The 19,328-nt window shown below is 41.2% G+C and overlaps 1 protein-coding gene across 1 annotated transcript in view; it reads left to right on the top strand.

Annotated features, from left to right (window-relative positions):
- The window catches only part of LOC141111802 (uncharacterized), a 275,091-nt gene that overhangs the window by 123,525 nt on the left and 132,238 nt on the right, over positions 1 to 19,328 (top strand). Inside the window, exon 4 of the mRNA XM_073603937.1 lies at positions 3,745 to 3,861. Coding sequence (XP_073460038.1) covers positions 3,745 to 3,861 — 117 coding nt within the window. The remainder of the gene's footprint in view (positions 1 to 3,744; positions 3,862 to 19,328) is intronic.

The following is a 19,328-nucleotide window of genomic DNA, read 5'->3' as shown; positions in this document are numbered from 1 at the left end:
CCCCCTCCTCCCCACACCATAATCCCCCTCCCCCTACACCATAATCCCCCCTCCCCCTACACCATAATCCCCCCTCCTCCTCACACCATAATCCCCCCTCCCCCTACACCATAATCCCCCCTCCTCCCCACACCATAATGCCCCTCCTCCTCACACCATAATCCCCCCTCCTCCCCACACCATAATCCCCCCTCCCTCCACACCATAATCCCCCCTCCCCCACACCATAATCCCCCTCCTCCTCACACCATAATCCCCCCTCCCCCTACACCATAATCCCCCTCCCCCTACACCATAATCCCCCCTCCTCCTCACACCATAACCCCCCCTCCCCCACACCATAATCCCCCCTCCTTCTCACACCATAATCCCCCCTCCCCCCACACCATAATCCCCCTCCTCACACCATAACCCCCACTCCCCCACACCATAATCCCCCCTCCTCCCCACACCATAATCCCCCTCCTCCTCACACCATAATCCCCCTCCTCCTCACACCATAATCCCCCCTCCCCCTACACCATAATCCCCCCTCCCCCACACCATAACCCCCCCTCCCCCACACCATAATCCCCCCTCCCCCCACACCATAACCCCCCCTCCCCCACACCATAATCCCCCCTCCCCCCACACCATAATCCCCCTCCTCCTCACACCATAATCCCCCTCCTCCCCACACCATAATCCCCCCTCCCCCACACCATAATCCCCCCTCCCCCACACCATAATCCCCCTCCTCCTCACACCATAATCCCCCCTCCTCACACCATAATCCCCCTCCCCCCACACCATCACACCATAATCCCCCTCACACCATAATCCCCCTCCCCCCACACCATAATCCCCCTCCTCCTACACCATAATCCCCCTCCTCACACCATAATCCCCCCTCCCCCACACCATAATCCCCCTCCTCCTCACACCATAATCCCCCCTCCCACACAAATCCCCCTCCCCCACACCATAATCCCCCTCCTCCCTCACACCATAATCCCCCTCCTCCTCACACCATAATCCCCCCTCCCCCACACCATAATCCCCCCTCCCCCACACCATAATCCCCTCCTCCCCCACACCATAATCCCCCCTCCTCCCCACACCATAATCCCCCCTCCTCCCCACACCATAATCCCCCCTCCCCCTACACCATAATCCCCCCTCCCCCACACCATAATCCCCCCTCCCCCACACCATAATCCCCCCTCCTCCTCACACCATAATCCCCCTCCTCCTCACACCATAATCCCCCCTCCCCCTACACCATAATCCCCCTCCCCCACACCATAACCCCCCCTCCCCCACACCATAATCCCCCCTCCCCCCACACCATAACCCCCCCTCCCCCACACCATAATCCCCCCTCCCCCCACACCATAATCCCCCTCCTCCTCACACCATAATCCCCCTCCTCCCCACACCATAATCCCCCCTCCCCCCACACCATAATCCCCCCTCCCCCTACACCATAATCCCCCCTCCCCCCACACCATAATCCCCCTCCTCCTCACACCATAATCCCCCTCCTCCTCACACCATAATCCCCCCTCCCCCCACACCATAATCCCCCTCCTCCTCACACCATAATCCCCCTCCCCCTACACCATAATCCCCCCTCCCCCCACACCATAATCCCCCTCCTCCTCACACCATAATCCCCCCTCCTCCTCACACCATAATCCCCCCTCCCCCTACACCATAATCCCCCCTCCTCCTCACACCATAATCTCCCTCCTCCTCACACCATAATCCCCCCTCCCCCCACACCATAATCCCCCCTCCCCCCACACCATAATCCCCCCTCCTCCCCACACCATAATCCCCCCTCCTCCCCACACCATAATCCCCCCTCCCCCTACACCATAATCCCCCCTCCCCCTACACCATAATCCCCCCTCCCCCCACACCATAATCCCCCCTCCCCCTACACCATAATCCCCCTCCTCACACCATAATCCCCCCTATCCCCCCACACCATAATCCCCCCTCCCCCTACACCATAATCCCCCCTCCTCCTCACACCATAATCCCCCCTCCTCCCCACACCATAATCCCCCTCCTCCTCACACCATAATCCCCCTCCTCCTCACACCATAATCCCCCCTCCCCCTACACCATAATCCCCCCTCCTCCACACCATAATCCCCCCTCCTCCTCACACCATAATCCCCCCTCCTCCCCACACCATAATCCCCCTCCTCCTCACACCATAATCCCCCCTCCCCCTACACCATAATCCCCCCTCCCCCTACACCATAATCCCCCCTCCTCCTCACACCATAATCCCCCCTCCTCCCCACACCATAATCCCCCTCCTCCTCACACCATAATCCCCCCTCCCCCTACACCATAATCCCCCTCCTCCTCACACCATAATCCCCCTCCTCCTCACACCATAATCCCCCCTATCCCCCCACACCATAATCCCCCCTCCTCCTCACACCATAATCCCCCCTCCTCCCCATACCATAATCCCCCCTCCCCCTACACCATAATCCCCCCTCCTCCTCACACCATAATCCCCCCTCCTCCCCACACCATAATCCCCCCTCCCCCCACACCATAATCCCCCCTCCTCCCCACACCATAATCCCCCCTCCTCCTCACACCATAATCCCCCCTCCCCCTACACCATAATCCCCCCTCCTCCTCACACCATAATCCCCCCTCCTCCTCACACCATAATCCCCCCTCCTCCCCACACCATAATCCCCCCTCCTCCCCCTACACCATAATCCCCCCTCCCCCTACACCATAATCCCCCCTCCCCCTACACCATAATCCCCCCTCCCCCTACACCATAATCCCCCCTCCACCAAATGATTTGGACCAGTGCACAAAGCAAGGTCCATAAAGACATGGATGAGTGAGTTTGGGGTGGAGGAACTTGACTGACCTGCATAGAGTCCTGACCTCAACCCAATAGAACACCTTTGGGATGAATTAGAGTGGAGACTGTGAGCCAGGCCTTCTCATCCAACATCAGTGCCTGACCTCACAAATGCTCTTCTGGAAGAATGGTTAAATATTCCCATAGACACCCTCCTAAACCTTGTGCACACTGTAATGCAATAGGCTGCGCACACCTATGCTAAAGGGGTTGTAAAGGTTCATTTTTTATTTTTTAAAAAATAACAAACATGTTATACTTACCTCCACTGTGCAGCTTGTTTTGCACAGAGTGGCCCCGATCCTCCTCTTCTGGGGTCCCCCGGCGGCTCTCTCGGCTCCTCCCCACAATACCTAACCCCATAGGGAAGCTCTCTCCGGAGGGGATTACCTTGCGGGCGCCCTCCTGTCTCATACACTCGGCATCCATAGACACAGAGTGTATGTCTTGGTCCTGCCCCCCGGGAGCCAATGGCTGCGCTGCTATCAATCTATCCAATCAACGGCCAGACTCCGTGTAGAAGAGGACTCCGGGGACGAGCTGAGCAGGTGAGTGGGCTTATGTAAGTAAAATGGGGAGCTGGGGGCCCGTGATTGCCAGGTGTTTTTCACCTTAATGCATAGGATGAATCTATAGGATAGGAAGCATTAAGGTGAAAAAACAGGAACCTTTACAACCCCTTAAGTTATTATTGGGGGTCTCTTATCCTTTCACCATAAAACACAGAGCTCCTCCTCTATATGAGGCTCCAGGTTCTCCGCTGTGTAAAAGGAACTGTCTGTGTTGCTTTAAAAACAAACCAAAGTGCCTCATATGTATTCTACATCCAGATCATTATATGTCCTTTATCATTACAGAGAGAAAATATTACACCAGAACCGATACCGCCGTTATCACCGCTGTGGGCGTGACAATTGTGATCGTGTTATTTCTGGGTTTATTGGGTTTCCTCTACATCAGATTTGTAAAGAAAGGTAAGGAATGGGCAGTTATATTTCATGTAAACTTGTGACCTCACTAGGGAGCCATAGGGATCATACTGTCTGTGAAAAAGTAAGTACACCCCATGGACATTGGGGACTTTAACATATTTGAACAGGTGATCGTTAGATCTGTTTTTTCAGAGAGTGACTACAAAGGGGATATATACTGTGTGTGTATACAGTGCTGTGAAAAAGTATTTGCCCCCTTCCTGATTTTGTATTCTTTTGCATATTTGTCACCCATAAATGATTCAGATCATCAAACAAATGTTAATATTACACAAAGATAACCTGAGCAAATATAAAATGCAGTTTTTAAATTATGATTTCATTTATTAAGGGAAAAAAGTTGTCCAAACCTGCCTGGCCATATGTGAAAAAGTAATTGCCCCCTTTGCTAAATCATGAATGAACTTCGATTAACCGCTTTTTTTGGAAAGCTGACCTAAATTTCACTTGCCGCACCCAGGCCTGATTACTGCCAGACCTGTTGAATCAAGAAATCACTTAACTAGAATCTGTCTGACAAAGTGAAGAGCACTTAAAGATCTCAAAAAGCAATACATCATACCACGACCTAAAGAAATTCAAGAAAAGATGAGAAACAAAGTAACTGACATGTATCAGTCTAGAAAGGTTTACAAAGCCATTTCTAAGGCTTTAGGACTCCAGCCAATCATGGTGAGAGCCAATATCTACAAATGGAGAGAACTTGGAACGGTGGTGAACCTTCCCAGGAGAGGCCGGCCTACAAAAATTACTCCAAGAGCACAACGAGGACTCATCCAGGAGGTCATAAAAGAATCCAGAACAACATCTAAAGAACTGCAGCACTCACTTCCCTCAGTCAGGGTCAATGTTCATGATTCACCAATAAGAAAGAGACTTTGAAAAAATGGCGTCTATGGGAGAGCTCCAAGCCACTGCTGGCCAAAAAGAACACAAAGGATCATCAGACATTGGCCACAAAACATCTTGATTTATCCCTAATGCCCCGTACACATGGTCGGACATTCCAACAACAAAATCCATGGATTTTTTCCGACGGATGTTGGCTCAAACTTGTCTTGCATACACACGGTCACACAAATTTGTCGGAAAATACGATCGTACTGAACGCGGTGACGTAAAACACATACGTCAGGACTATAAATGGGGCAGTGGCTGATGGCTTTTGTCTCTTAATTTATTCTGAGCATGCGTGGCACTTTGTGCGTTGGATTTGTGTACACACGATTGGAATTTCCGACAACGGATTTTATTGTTGGAAAATTTTATAGCAATTTCTCAAACTTTGTGTATCGGAAATTTCTATGGAAAATGTGTGATGGAGCCTACACAGGATCGGAATTCCCGACAACAAGGTCCTATCACACATTTTCCGTCTGAAAATCCTATCGTGTGTACGGGGCATAAGACTTTTGGGTAAATATTCTGTGGACTGATGAGACAAAAGTTGAACTTTTTGGAAAGTGGGCGTCCCGTTACATCTGGCAAAAAGCTAACACAGTATTCCATAAAAAGAACATCATGCTAACAGTCACACAAGGAAGTGGTAGGGGGATGGTCTGGACCTGAACAACTTGCCATAACTGATGGATCCATGAATTTTGTGCTCTACCAGAAAATCTTGAAGGACAATGTCCGGCCATCAGTTCCTGACCTCAGGCACACTTGGGCTATGCAACAGAACAATGATCCCAAACACACCAACAAGTCCACCTCTGAATGGCTCTAAAAACAAAACAAAATGAATATTATGGAGTGGCCAATCAAAGTCTGGACATAAATCCTATTCAGATGCTGTGACCTTAAATAGGCTGTTCATGCTGGAAAACCCTCCAATGTGGCTGAATTAAAACAATTCTGCAAACAAGAGGGCCCCAAAATTCCTCCACAGCGATGTGAAAGACTCATTGCCAGTTTTTGCAAATGCTGGATTGTAGTTGTTGCCGCCAAGGGTGGCCCAACCAGTTATTAGGTTTAGGGGGCAATTACTTTTTCACACAGGGCCAGGCAGGTTTGGACAATTTTTTTTTTCCCTTAATAAATGAAATCATCATTTAAAAACTGCATTTTATATTTACTCGGGTTATCTTTGTGTAATATTAACATTTGTTTGATGAGCGGAGTCATTTATGTGTGACAAATATGCAAAAGAATACAAAATCAGGAAGGGGGCAAATACTTTTTCACAGTATTGTGCATATACAGTGTATGAGTGTGTGTGTGTATGTGTGTATATATATATATATATATATATATATATATATATATATGTGAGCTGGGGGCAGGTGGTAGATATAATACTCCCCGGGGTGGGCGACTCTTTCAGGCACAGATAACAGTACAGTGATGTAGTGACAACCAGTGTTGTGCTTATTGGTGCTGTTTACAGGTGATACACATGACGTACAGGTGATATACATGACGTACAGGTGATATACATGATGTACAGGTGATATACATGACGTACAGGTGATATACATGATGTACAGGTGTTGTACAGGTGATATACATGACGTACAGGTGATATACATGATGTACAGGTGTTGTACAGGTGATATACATATTGTACAGGTGTTGTACAGGTGATATACATATTGTACAGGTGTTGTACAGGTGATATACATGACGTACAGGTGTTGTACAGGTGATATACATATTGTACAGGTGTTGTACAGGTGATATACATGACGTACAGGTGTTGTACAGGTGATATACATGACGTACAGGTGTTGTACAGGTGATATACATGACGTACAGGTGTTGTACAGGTGATATACATATTGAAGAGTTCCCCTTTAGTGTATACATAATATACAAAACACATATCAAATGAATAATCAGTCCAAAAATAAAATGTTCAAAGTGATAATAAAAAGTCCATGTATAAAAAATAAATCACCCAAGTGATATAAAAGTATCTTAAAAAAGTTCCAAAAAACATAAATTCTTGCTGTGAGAAGAAAAAAGCGTGCTTGTTCCACCACCGTGTACTCAGACTGGCCGCTTACCAGAAACTCCTGATCCCCCGTTACAGAGGATCAGAGAAAGCTGTTTGTTAATCCTGCTTCGAACCACAACCAATGGATCAGAGACCTTATACCGAGATGGGACATCAAAGACTGCAGGGTCAGGCTAAAGATGTTCACACTGACAGGTACTCAGACATCAGCCCACAGCATTGCAGATACGGTCATAGAAGGAAAAAAAGGCTCCATATAGTGTAAAATCATTGACTTTATTGGATAAGTAAAAGATTCAACTCACATGTTAGTAGACAATAGTAGGCATGTAGTGTAGTCTGGAGCGCCGGCCAGAAGCTCACAGACAGCCCAGCACAGGGGCCCCTGGATGATGTGACTCTATCACGAAACACTGCGTAAGGCAGAGCGACGTGTTCTCGTCACCTCCCATTGCTGCTGTTGTTTCCAGTAGGACGGGCTGTCTGTGAGCTTCCGGCCGGCACTCCATACTACACTACATGCCTACTATTGTCTACTAACATGTGAGTTTAACCTTTTACTTATCCAATAAAGTCAATGATTTTACACTATATGGAGCCTTTTTTTCCTTCTATGACCGTATCTGCAATGCTGTGGGCTGATGTCTGAGTACCTGTCAGTGTGAACATCTTTAGCCTGACCCTGCAGTCTTTGATGTCCCATCTCGGTATAAGGTCTCTGATCCATTGGTTGTGGTTCAAAGCAGTATTAACAAACAGCTTTCTCTGATCCTCTGTAACGGGGGATCATGAGTTTCTGGTAAGCGGCCAGTCTGAGTACACGGTGGTGGAGCAAGCACGCTTTTTTCTTCTCACAGCAAGAATATATGTTTTTTGGAACTTATTTAAGATACTTTTATATCACTTGGGTGATTTATTTTTTATACATGGACTTTTTATTATCACTTTGAACATTTTATTTTTGGACTGATTATTCATTTGATATGTGTTTTGTATATTATGTATACACTAAAGGGGAACTCTTCACTTAGTTCTAAATATTTGGTTTGGTAATGATGTGTATGATCACCAATCAGTTTTAGCGCGATTCAACCCCCCTTTTTTTCTTATTTAATTTCACTGTGTTTGTGTTACATAGATGAATCGCGGCTATAATTGTTATTGCTTATGTATTTCACCATAGTGCAGTTATTCCCCTCATTTTTCTGATATACATATTGTACAGGTGATATACATGTGACATACAAGATGTACAGGTGATACACAAGTGATATACAGGCACTGTATAGGAGATATATTATCATACACACAAATTGCCTTGGCTCTAGGACAGAGATCTCCAAACTACGGTCCTACAGCTGTTGCAGAACTACACGTCCCATGGTTCATTGTAAAACTCTGACATTTATAGACATGATTAAACATGGCTAGGACCCCGGCTCTGGACCCTTAGGCAATAAGGTTAATATTTAAAGATAAGTTCTTGTATAATCATACAGTTCCTGGCTGCTATGAGTGAAGACCACCTGGAGAGATGAAACAATTAAATGTTACATAGTCAGTCAGGTTGAAAAAGACACAAGTTTATCTAGTTCAACCAGTAAAAACAAATATATATATATATATATATATATATATATATATATATATATATATATATATATATATATATATATATATATATATATATATATATATATATATAGCAAACAGGTGGTGAACAGCACATCAGCAGTCTCCCAGTGCAATGTAAACTTAGTCTTCCGTGGCCCCAAATCTAACCCGGGCATAATGACCCCAATGTCTACTACAGTCAAAGTCTGGCAACAGGTGACCAGGTATGTGGGAGAGCCTAATAACTATTCACCCCTCACACTGCTATGGGGTAACCCATCTCTCCCACACTTGAGGTCGGTCCCAGACCCTGTGATCTGAGCTAACTTTGGTATCACTACCCTTAACCACATATTTAAAGATGGTTCCTTATTGACTTTCGACAACTTAAAACAAGAATTCAACTTTCCCAACTGAATGTTCTTTCGTTATATGAAGTTGCGCCATCCAGTCAGGGCACAATTCCCCAATCCAATTACTCTGGAATCACACTTGGTTGAGCGCTTTCTGATCTCTAAAAATGCAGATAGGATCCTTTCCTCTATGTACCTTCAGATATCAGGACACAAAGCCACCAAGATGACCCAACTGTGTCAGACGTGGAAAGCTGATGTCCCGGGTTTGGATGCTGAGGACTGGGAGGTGGATAGACCACATTTTATTCCTCTGCTGATTTCACCTAGGGATAGATAGGTTATAGATATAGGTTGTGTAGGATGATACTTTATTCCTATTGTGGTCAGGGATCCCGACACCTGCTAGAGTTTTGCACATTGTTCTGTACTTATTCTGTACCATCTTATGATTTGGAACTGTTTTATTTTGTTCTGATGATTTTTAAAAAAATAAACTGCATCTGTTAAAAAAAAGTAATCTACTGAGCTGGCCAGAACCCCCTCTATTCCACATTATCACAGCTCTTACTGTGAAGAAACCTTTCTGTATTTGGAGATTAAATCTCTTTTCCTCCAGACGTAAAGAGTCCCCCTTCTACTGTGTGATGGCCTTCAAGTGAATAACTCAACACCAAGTTCACTATATGGACCCCTTATATATATATATATACATGGCGATCATATCCCCCTTATGTATTTATACATGGTGACTCGGTTGAATTGATGATAGGCAACTCCTATCCTCATATTGATTAGTGGTTCCAAATTAATAATAACTACTGCAGTAGGGAACAGACACAAAAGATACGCTCAGCATCTTTCCAAATTACTGTTCTGCTTTATTATGACGCAATTGAAGGTTTTTATGCACATGATTACGTAGGTATCACATTAATATTACAATTGTACATTTATGGTAACAAGGGGCGTTACATAGGCAGGCTTATTCTAATCAGGACTCAAAAGAATGTAAACATTTACTGAAAACATTATTAGTGCTGTGTGCACAGTGAGGGCAATGTGCAATACATACAAAATACAATACAATTATATACAGAACTTACACATTTCCATTACAGTCTCCCCTCTTTTTGATCAATATTTTGATCACTAACCATACCTGCTATCACCTTTAACCTGGAACCTCCACACGCTTAGGTGGAGGTAGTCCTGGCCAAAGAGGCAAAAAACTCCATTGTGGAGAAAATAATAGCTGAGCAACTTTTTCATTACCAAATGACTTTTCATTGTGAAAAACAAATGATTGATAAGACATATTTACAGAGTACTGGCTGTACACTCCTGTGGCCAGAATGGCCTTCTAGCTGAATTGTGGACATGCTGACTTATCAGAATATGTAAACACAGACAATTCTACATAAAATGGAAGACGTACAAAAGACAAATATGACTTCAACATGGCTAAACTATTTTTCAAATATATATATCCCTTACAATTAAAGTAATTGAATCAAAAAGTACCCTAGACTGTGATGACAAGAGGGAAACAAATCAAACACGGAGATTTCTTTAATTTAGTCATTTTTGCAGTGTCTGGTGTGGATCCAGGTGACTTTTCCTTCAAGATTTGCAAAAACTGTACATGAAATAGATGCTGTATTGAGTCTCCAAACATTTCCTTATATATAAATGTCTCTTAAAAATCCACAAGTCACCTGGCTTTAGTTTTAGATCCTTCCAAACTTTTAGGATCTGGAATTGGGGAGAAAACACATAAATGAGTTTGTCAAAAACCTTAAAAGATCAGCAACGTTCTCTGTGAGATCCGAATGAAGGACTTCAGCTGCTGAGACAAAGTATAAGCAAGTGAGTAACACCCTCCCAAACCAAATCCCATAGGGAGAGAGTCCAACATCCCCCTTAGGGGCTTCATAAAATATAAGAAAACATTCAGGCAAAAGTTTTTTAGTTTCTTACTCTACTTTGTCTGCTACATTGTAGACAGTAGGGGGTGTAAAAATAAAACCTCAAAACTTCTATTAAGGACTCTCCTATAAAAATGATTTCCTCTGTTACTCTCTGTAGATTCTGGCACTCTATATTTACAAACTACTTCTGATAACACTTTTTACTGTGGCCTTTGCAGTAGCATTTGCCACTGGACATCCAAAAAACATGTCCATACAGACAAAATGCATACTCGTAAGATCCTAACTTGGACATCTGGATATATCTTTTTGTAATCTCTGGGAGGGATGTTCAGCTTTTGGTAACACCTTTGGTAACAGGTAAAACAAGAAGTGGTATGTTATAAAAACAACTGTGGAGAACCCTGGCTCTATCCCACGCTCATTTACTAAGGCAGCCATAACTGCTTGTGACTGATGACACGGTCCATGTGTCAAGCTGGAGGGAAAAGAGTGGCTGGCAGACATAAATGATCACCTTTTCTAAAGTCCTGTTTCATAAGAAGTTGCCCCCTGTGGACCACTTGTTCTTCTCGTTCTGGGGTCCTTAAAGTTGAATTATTAATCCCAGCTATACTGGGCCAGAACTAGGGTGGAATCTGTGAGTTGCACAGACCCATCAAGTGTCCGGGGCTGTAAATGCAGCATCCTTAGTCACCTGGTCTGCTTCCATGTGTGAAAGTTAATATGGCTACCTCAGCAAGAACCTGGAAGGCTGAAAACAGCCGATCAAATTAACTTGGCATGCTTGGTTGGTTTACCTGCCGAAGTAAAAACAAACTTCTGGCCCTTCAAATGGAACCAAAAGCTCTCTATATCTCGACTATCTATATAAATATACACTCTTTTTACAGCTCACAGGCTTTGCTAAAACATGGAGCTCTGTTTCTTGAGCTGGGGAAAAAGGATCCAATGACTTTGAATACAGAGTATCCTTCTGGGTGATAAACTGCATCCTCAAATCTACAAAAAATGTAATATCTGGGTCTTCAGGGAGTGTGTCCCGCACTGGGCTCACAGCAGCTGATTCCTACACCATCAATTTAACACATGCGTCTTTTCCTTTCTTTTGAATAAATGTACGCATTTTTCATTGTTAGATTTGTACATAAACAAACTCATATTTTAAACCTTTCATTAAACAAACATTTAGTTATCTGTATATTTGCTGCACAGAATGTCGGACCATTGACCAAAACAATATCTAACTTTGTCTAATAGCACCTTTGCATAAAAGCTACAGCTCTGATATATTGGGATGAACCCTTCATTACTGGGTCCAGCTTGCATAAATATATTACAATGGCTTGTTTTCTATCACGCTATTTGTGTAAGAACTCCAGTCTCATGTTTCAAAAGACAACTTCTTCCTGGCAATATTATAATAAATGATAACAATACCCTGCGGTCATGGAGAGATGTCCATAAATCCAAAATATTCTTCTGCTTATACCACTGTACTTACAAGAAAAAGGGGCACATCATTTCACAATCCACACATTCTGCTTTGGATTTCAAAAATAAAAATAAATAAAAACAAAAGGATCAACAATCTGTATGATGGACCAGAAAGCATCAAAAACTATAAAACAACTGGCTGCAGGCGGCATCTATCCTAACAGGGTGTGTGGACTTGATGTGATGGGTCTGTTATATTTACATTTTATTTATAACAACTCTCACATCATGGACCGCACATCAAGTTATTATCAAGAACCTTGAAATTTCATTTTTGTAGAAAAACTTCTTATGTATTCCATCCATCTTGGCTTTGTTAAATATTATGGCAGCTGTATTCCAAATAACAACCTCATCTTAATCTTTTTTTCTCTCAATAAGGGCTTATTGAATAAATGTAAAATTACAAAATTGTTATCTTAATCTAAACTAATCTCATTCATTACAAATTTCCCCAATAACCTGAATTTCATTTCCAACCAAAGGTTGTCTAAACCAGTTTCAATATATCTATATTATTAATAAAATTGTTAAACTCATATTAGAAATTAATACTCATTATTACTTAATTTTACTTAATTTCCCTTTTTTAAATGCAGTGTTTCCACTATCAAAGGATATTCAATTTGTGTAATACACGGTTAAATGTAACCTTCATTTTACCATGTTTGGAAAACAGATTCAAAATAATTGTGATCACATTGTTTACCATTAGATTCGTTAACCCGGCACATTTTGTTATAAATGTTTTGTCTAAAAAACAGAAATTGGCATTGTGTCCTTCCAGCTTATCACTAACCTCTCATCCCAGCCACATTTCTTTCAGGAGAGCACAAAGGAGGGGGTCACATCTGCGTACATGACACACACAAGTGATAGAACTAAAGGTCCCAGCATTCACACACAGATACACCAATATCTCTCTAAAATCGCTTACATTTTTCCCATTTGTGCACAACACATGCATATCATTCTCTCACTTTCTTTTAACTCTCATTAATATTTTCCTGTCTAAATTCTACTTTCTTTATTTTGTTCAGATATCTTTTATATCTAGCTTCTATGATCAGACGGGCAGCCAGAGTGCTCATCCCATCTTCTCTCTCTGACAACATATAAAGTATTCTGTTTTACCTCTCATTTCTCTGTTTCTGACTCTAATAGTTGTAGTGCCTGACCCCAAATTCATCCCACAACTTAACATGAAAATGTCCCTTTCTGTCTAGTGTTAATGTCACCCTTCATCCATCCTGCTCACATAGATAGCTGTTTCTCTAGCTGTTTACTCTGCATGATTCTTAGTCCCTGTGGACCTTGGTAACCCAGTTACCCATTGTGGATCCCTGTCCACTCTAACCATTAATCTAGGGGCTCAGTATAGGCGGAACCGCACCTTCGGTTCACATATAGCGCTCCTCTTGCGCTGGGCATTTTTGAGGATCTCTTACCCTTCATTCCCTTACTTAATTCAATGCCCATAATGACTGGCCAGTCTTCTCTCTTCTCTATGTGTGCCTATACCCTCTTGCCTCTAAACTACTTTATCTAGCAGATTTGCTACATATACCTGTGAACAGCACTATTCTTCCCTTTCTTATCTATAACACTCCAATGGACAATAGACAGGGACAACATAACATATAACCACCAATCAATACAGTTCGATTAAGGGGAGTAAAATAGGTACCCTTTGTCCTGAAAATGTCTTACCGATCAAGGAAGTCTGATAACTCAAATGTAAGCAAAAGGCTTACCTCAGCCGGCTGATTATCAGAAATTCCCGGATCGTCTCAAGCTCCTCGTTTCGGATACTCAGGGTCACCTGGAATCCCCTCCTAAGGCAAAGCTCGCCATGCTGACTCGGTTGAATTGATGATAGGCAACTCCTATCCTCATATTGATTAGTGGTTCCAAATTAATAATAACTACTGCAGTAGGGAACAGACACAAAAGATACGCTCAGCATCTTTCCAAATTACTGTTCTGCTTTATTATGACGCAATTGAAGGTTTTTATGCACATGATTACGTAGGTATCACATTAATATTACAATTGTAGGTTTATGGTAACAAGGGGCGTTACATAGACAGGCTTATTCTAATCAGGACTCGAAAGAATGTAAACATTTACTGAAAACATTATTAGTGCCGTGTGCACAGCGAGGGCAGTGTGCAATACATACAAAATACAATACAATTATATACAGAACTTACAAATTTCCTTTACAATGGTGATCATATCCCCCTTATGTATTTATACATGGAGATCATATCCCCCCTTATGTATTTATACATGGAGATCATATCCCCCTTATGTATTTATACATGGAGATCATATCCCCCTTATGTATTTATACATGGAGATCATATCCCCCTTATGTATTTATACATGGAGATCATATCCCCCCTTATGTATTTATACATGGAGATCATATCCCCCTTATGTATTTATACATGGAGATCATATCCCCCTTATGTATTTATACATGGAGATCATATCCCCCTTATGTATTTATACATGGAGATCATATCCCCCTTATATATTTATACATGGAGATCATATCCCCCCTTATATATTTATACATGGTGATCATATCCCCCCTTATGTATTTATACATATCACCCCCTTATGTATTTATACATGGAGATCATATCCCCCCTTATGTATTTATACATGGAGATCATATCCCCCCTTATGTATTTATACATGGAGATCATATCCCCCTTATGTATTTATACATGGATATCATATCCCCCTTATGTATTTATACATGGAGATCATATCCCCCTTATGTATTTATACATGGAGATCATATCACCCCCTTATGTATTTATACATGGAGATCATATCCCCCCTTATGTATTTATACATGGAGATCATATCCCCCTTATGTATTTATACATGGAGATCATATCCCCCTTATGTATTTATACATGGAGATCATATCCCCCTTATGTATTTATACATGGAGATCATATCCCCCCTTATGTATTTATACATGGAGATCATATCCCCCTTATGTATTTATACATGGAGATCATATCCCCCTTATGTATTTATACATGGAGATCATATCCCCCTTATGTATTTATACATGGAGATCATATCCCCCTTATATATTTATACATGGAGATCATATCCCCCCTTATATATTTATACATGGTGATCATATCCCCCCTTATGTATTTATACATATCACCCCCTTATGTATTTATACATGGAGATCATATCCCCCCTTATGTATTTATACATGGAGATCATATCCCCCCTTATGTATTTATACATGGAGATCATATCCCCCTTATGTATTTATACATGGATATCATATCCCCCTTATGTATTTATACATGGAGATCATATCCCCCTTATGTATTTATACATGGAGATCATATCACCCCCTTATGTATTTATACATGGAGATCATATCCCCCCTTATGTATTTATACATATCACCCCCTTATGTATTTATACATGGAGATCATATCCCCCCTTATGTATTTATACATGGAGATCATATCCCCCTTATGTATTTATACATGGAGATCATATCCCCCTTATGTATTTATACATGGAGATCATATCCCCCTTATGTATTTATACATGGAGATCATATCCCCCTTATATATTTATACATGGAGATCATATCCCCCCTTATATATTTATACATGGTGATCATATCCCCCCTTATGTATTTATACATATCACCCCCTTATGTATTTATACATGGAGATCATATCCCCCCTTATGTATTTATACATGGAGATCATATCCCCCCTTATGTATTTATACATGGAGATCATATCCCCCTTATGTATTTATACATGGAGATCATATCCCCCTTATGTATTTATACATGGAGATCATATCCCCCTTATGTATTTATACATGGAGATCATATCACCCCCTTATGTATTTATACATGGAGATCATATCCCCCCTTATGTATTTATACATATCACCCCCTTATGTATTTATACATGGAGATCATATCCCCCCTTATGTATTTATACATGGAGATCATATCCCCCTTATGTATTTATACATGGAGATCATATCCCCCTTATGTATTTATACATGGAGATCATATCCCCCTTATGTATTTATACATGGAGATCATATCCCCCTTATGTATTTATACATGGAGATCATATCCCCCTTATATATTTATACATGGAGATCATATCCCCCCTTATATATTTATACATGGTGATCATATCCCCCCTTATGTATTTATACATATCACCCCCTTATGTATTTATACATGGAGATCATATCCCCCCTTATGTATTTATACATGGAGATCATATCCCCCTTATATATTTATACATGGAGATCATATCACCCCCTTATGTATTTATACATGGAGATCATATCCCCCCTTATGTATTTATACATATCACCCCCTTATGTATTTATACATGGAGATCATATCCCCCCTTATGTATTTATACATGGAGATCATATCCCCCTTATATATTTATACATGGAGATCATATCCCCCCTTATGTATTTATACATGGAGATCATATCCCCCCTTATGTATTTATACATGGAGATCATATCCCCCCTTATGTATTTATACATGGAGATCATATCCCCCCTTATGTATTTATACATGGAGATCATATCCCCCTTATGTATTTATACATGGTGATCATATCCCCCTTATGTATTTATACATGGAGATCACATCCCCCCTTATGTATTTATACATGGAGATCATATCCCCCTTATGTATTTATACATGGAGATCATGTCCCCCCTTATGTATTTATACATGGAGATCATATCCCCCCTTATGTATTTATACATCGAGATCATATCCCACCTTATGTATTTATACATGGAGATCATTTCCCCCTTATGTATTTATACATGGATATCATATCCCCCCTTATATATTTATACATGGTGATCATATCCCCCCTTATGTATTTATACATGGTGATCATATCCCCCTTATGTATTTATGCATGGAGATCATATCCCCCCTTATGTATTTATACATGGAGATCATATCCCCCTTATGTATTTATACATGGAGATCATATTCCCCTTATGTATTTATACATGGAGATCAAATCCCCCCTTATGTATTTATACATGGAGATCATATCCCCCTTATGTATTTATACATGGAGATCATATCACCCCCTTATGTATTTATACATGGAGATCATATCCCCCTTATGTATTTATACATGGAGATCATATCCCCCTTATGTATTTATACATGGAGATCATATCCCCCCTTATGTATTTATACATGGAGATCATATCCCCCTTATGTATTTATACATGGTGATCATATCCCCCCTTATGTATCTATACATGGAGATCAAATCCCCCCTTATGTATTTATACATGGAGATCATATCCCCCTTATGTATTTATACATGGAGATCATATCACCCCCTTATGTATTTATACATGGAGATCATATCACCCCCTTATGTATTTATACATGGAGATCATATCCCCCCTTATGTATTTATACATGGAGATCATATCCCCCTTATGTATTTATACATGGAGATCTTATCCCCCCTTATGTATTTATACATGGAGATCATATCCCCCTTATGTATTTATACATGGTGATCATATCTCCCTTATGTATTTACACATGGAGATCATATCCCCCCTTATGTATTTATACATGGAGATCATATCCCCCCTTATGTATTTAAACATGGAGATCATATCCCCCTTATGTATTTATACATGGAGATCATATCCCCCTTATGTATTTATACATGGAGATCATATCCCCCCTTATGTATTTATACATGGAGATCATATCCCCCCTTATGTATTTATACATGGAGATCATATCCCCCCTTATGTATTTATACATGGAGATCATATCCCCCTTATGTATTTATACATGGAGATCATATCCCCCCTTATGTATTTATACATGGAGATCATATCCCCCTTATGTATTTATACATGGAGATCATATCCCCCTTATGTATTTATACATGGAGATCATATCCCCCTTATGTATTTATACATGGAGATCATATCCCCCTTATGTATTTATACATGGAGATCATATCCCCCGTATATATTTATACATGGAGATCATATCCCCCCTTATGTATTTATACATGGAGATCATATCCCCCTTATGTATTTATACATGGAGATCACATCCCCCCTTATGTATTTATACATGAAGATCATATCCCCCTTTATGTATTTATACATGGAGATCATATCCCCTCTTATGTATTTATATATGGTGATCATATCCCCCTTATGTATTTATACATGGAGATCATATCCCCCTTATGTATTTTTACATGGAGATCATATCCCCCTTATGTATTTATACATGGAGATCATATCCCCCTTATGTATTTATACATGGAGATCATATCCCCCCTTATGTATTTATACATGGTGATCATATCCCCCCTTATGTATTTATACATCGAGATCATATCCCACCTTATGTATTTATACATGGAGATCATTTCCCCCTTATGTATTTATACATGGAGATCATATCCCCCCTCATGTATTTATACATGGAGATCATATCCCCCCTTATGTATTTATACATGGTGATCATATCCCCCCTTATGTATTTATACATGGAGATCATATCCCCCTTATGTATTTATACATGGAGATCATATCCCCCTTATGTATTTATACATGGAGATCATATCCCCCCTTATGTATTTATACATGGAGATCATATCCCCCCTTATGTATTTATACATGGAGATCATATCCCCCTTATGTATTTATACATGGAGATCATATCCCCCCTTATGTATTTATACATATCACCCCCTTATGTATTTATACATGGAGATCATATCCCCCCTTATGTATTTATACATGGAGATCATATCCCCCTTATGTATTTATACATGGAGATCATATCCCCCTTATGTATTTATACATGGAGATCATATCCCCCTTATGTATTTATACATGGAGATCATATCCCCCTTATGTATTTATACATGGAGATCATATCCCCCGTATATATTTATACATGGAGATCATATCCCCCCTTATGTATTTATACATGGAGATCATATCCCCCTTATGTATTTATACATGGAGATCACATCC

The sequence above is a fragment of the Aquarana catesbeiana genome, linkage group LG11 (assembly GCF_042186555.1).
Source record: "Aquarana catesbeiana isolate 2022-GZ linkage group LG11, ASM4218655v1, whole genome shotgun sequence".
In the NCBI taxonomy this organism is placed as follows: domain Eukaryota; kingdom Metazoa; phylum Chordata; class Amphibia; order Anura; family Ranidae; genus Aquarana; species Aquarana catesbeiana.
This window is presented reverse-complemented; position numbering and strand designations above follow the sequence as displayed.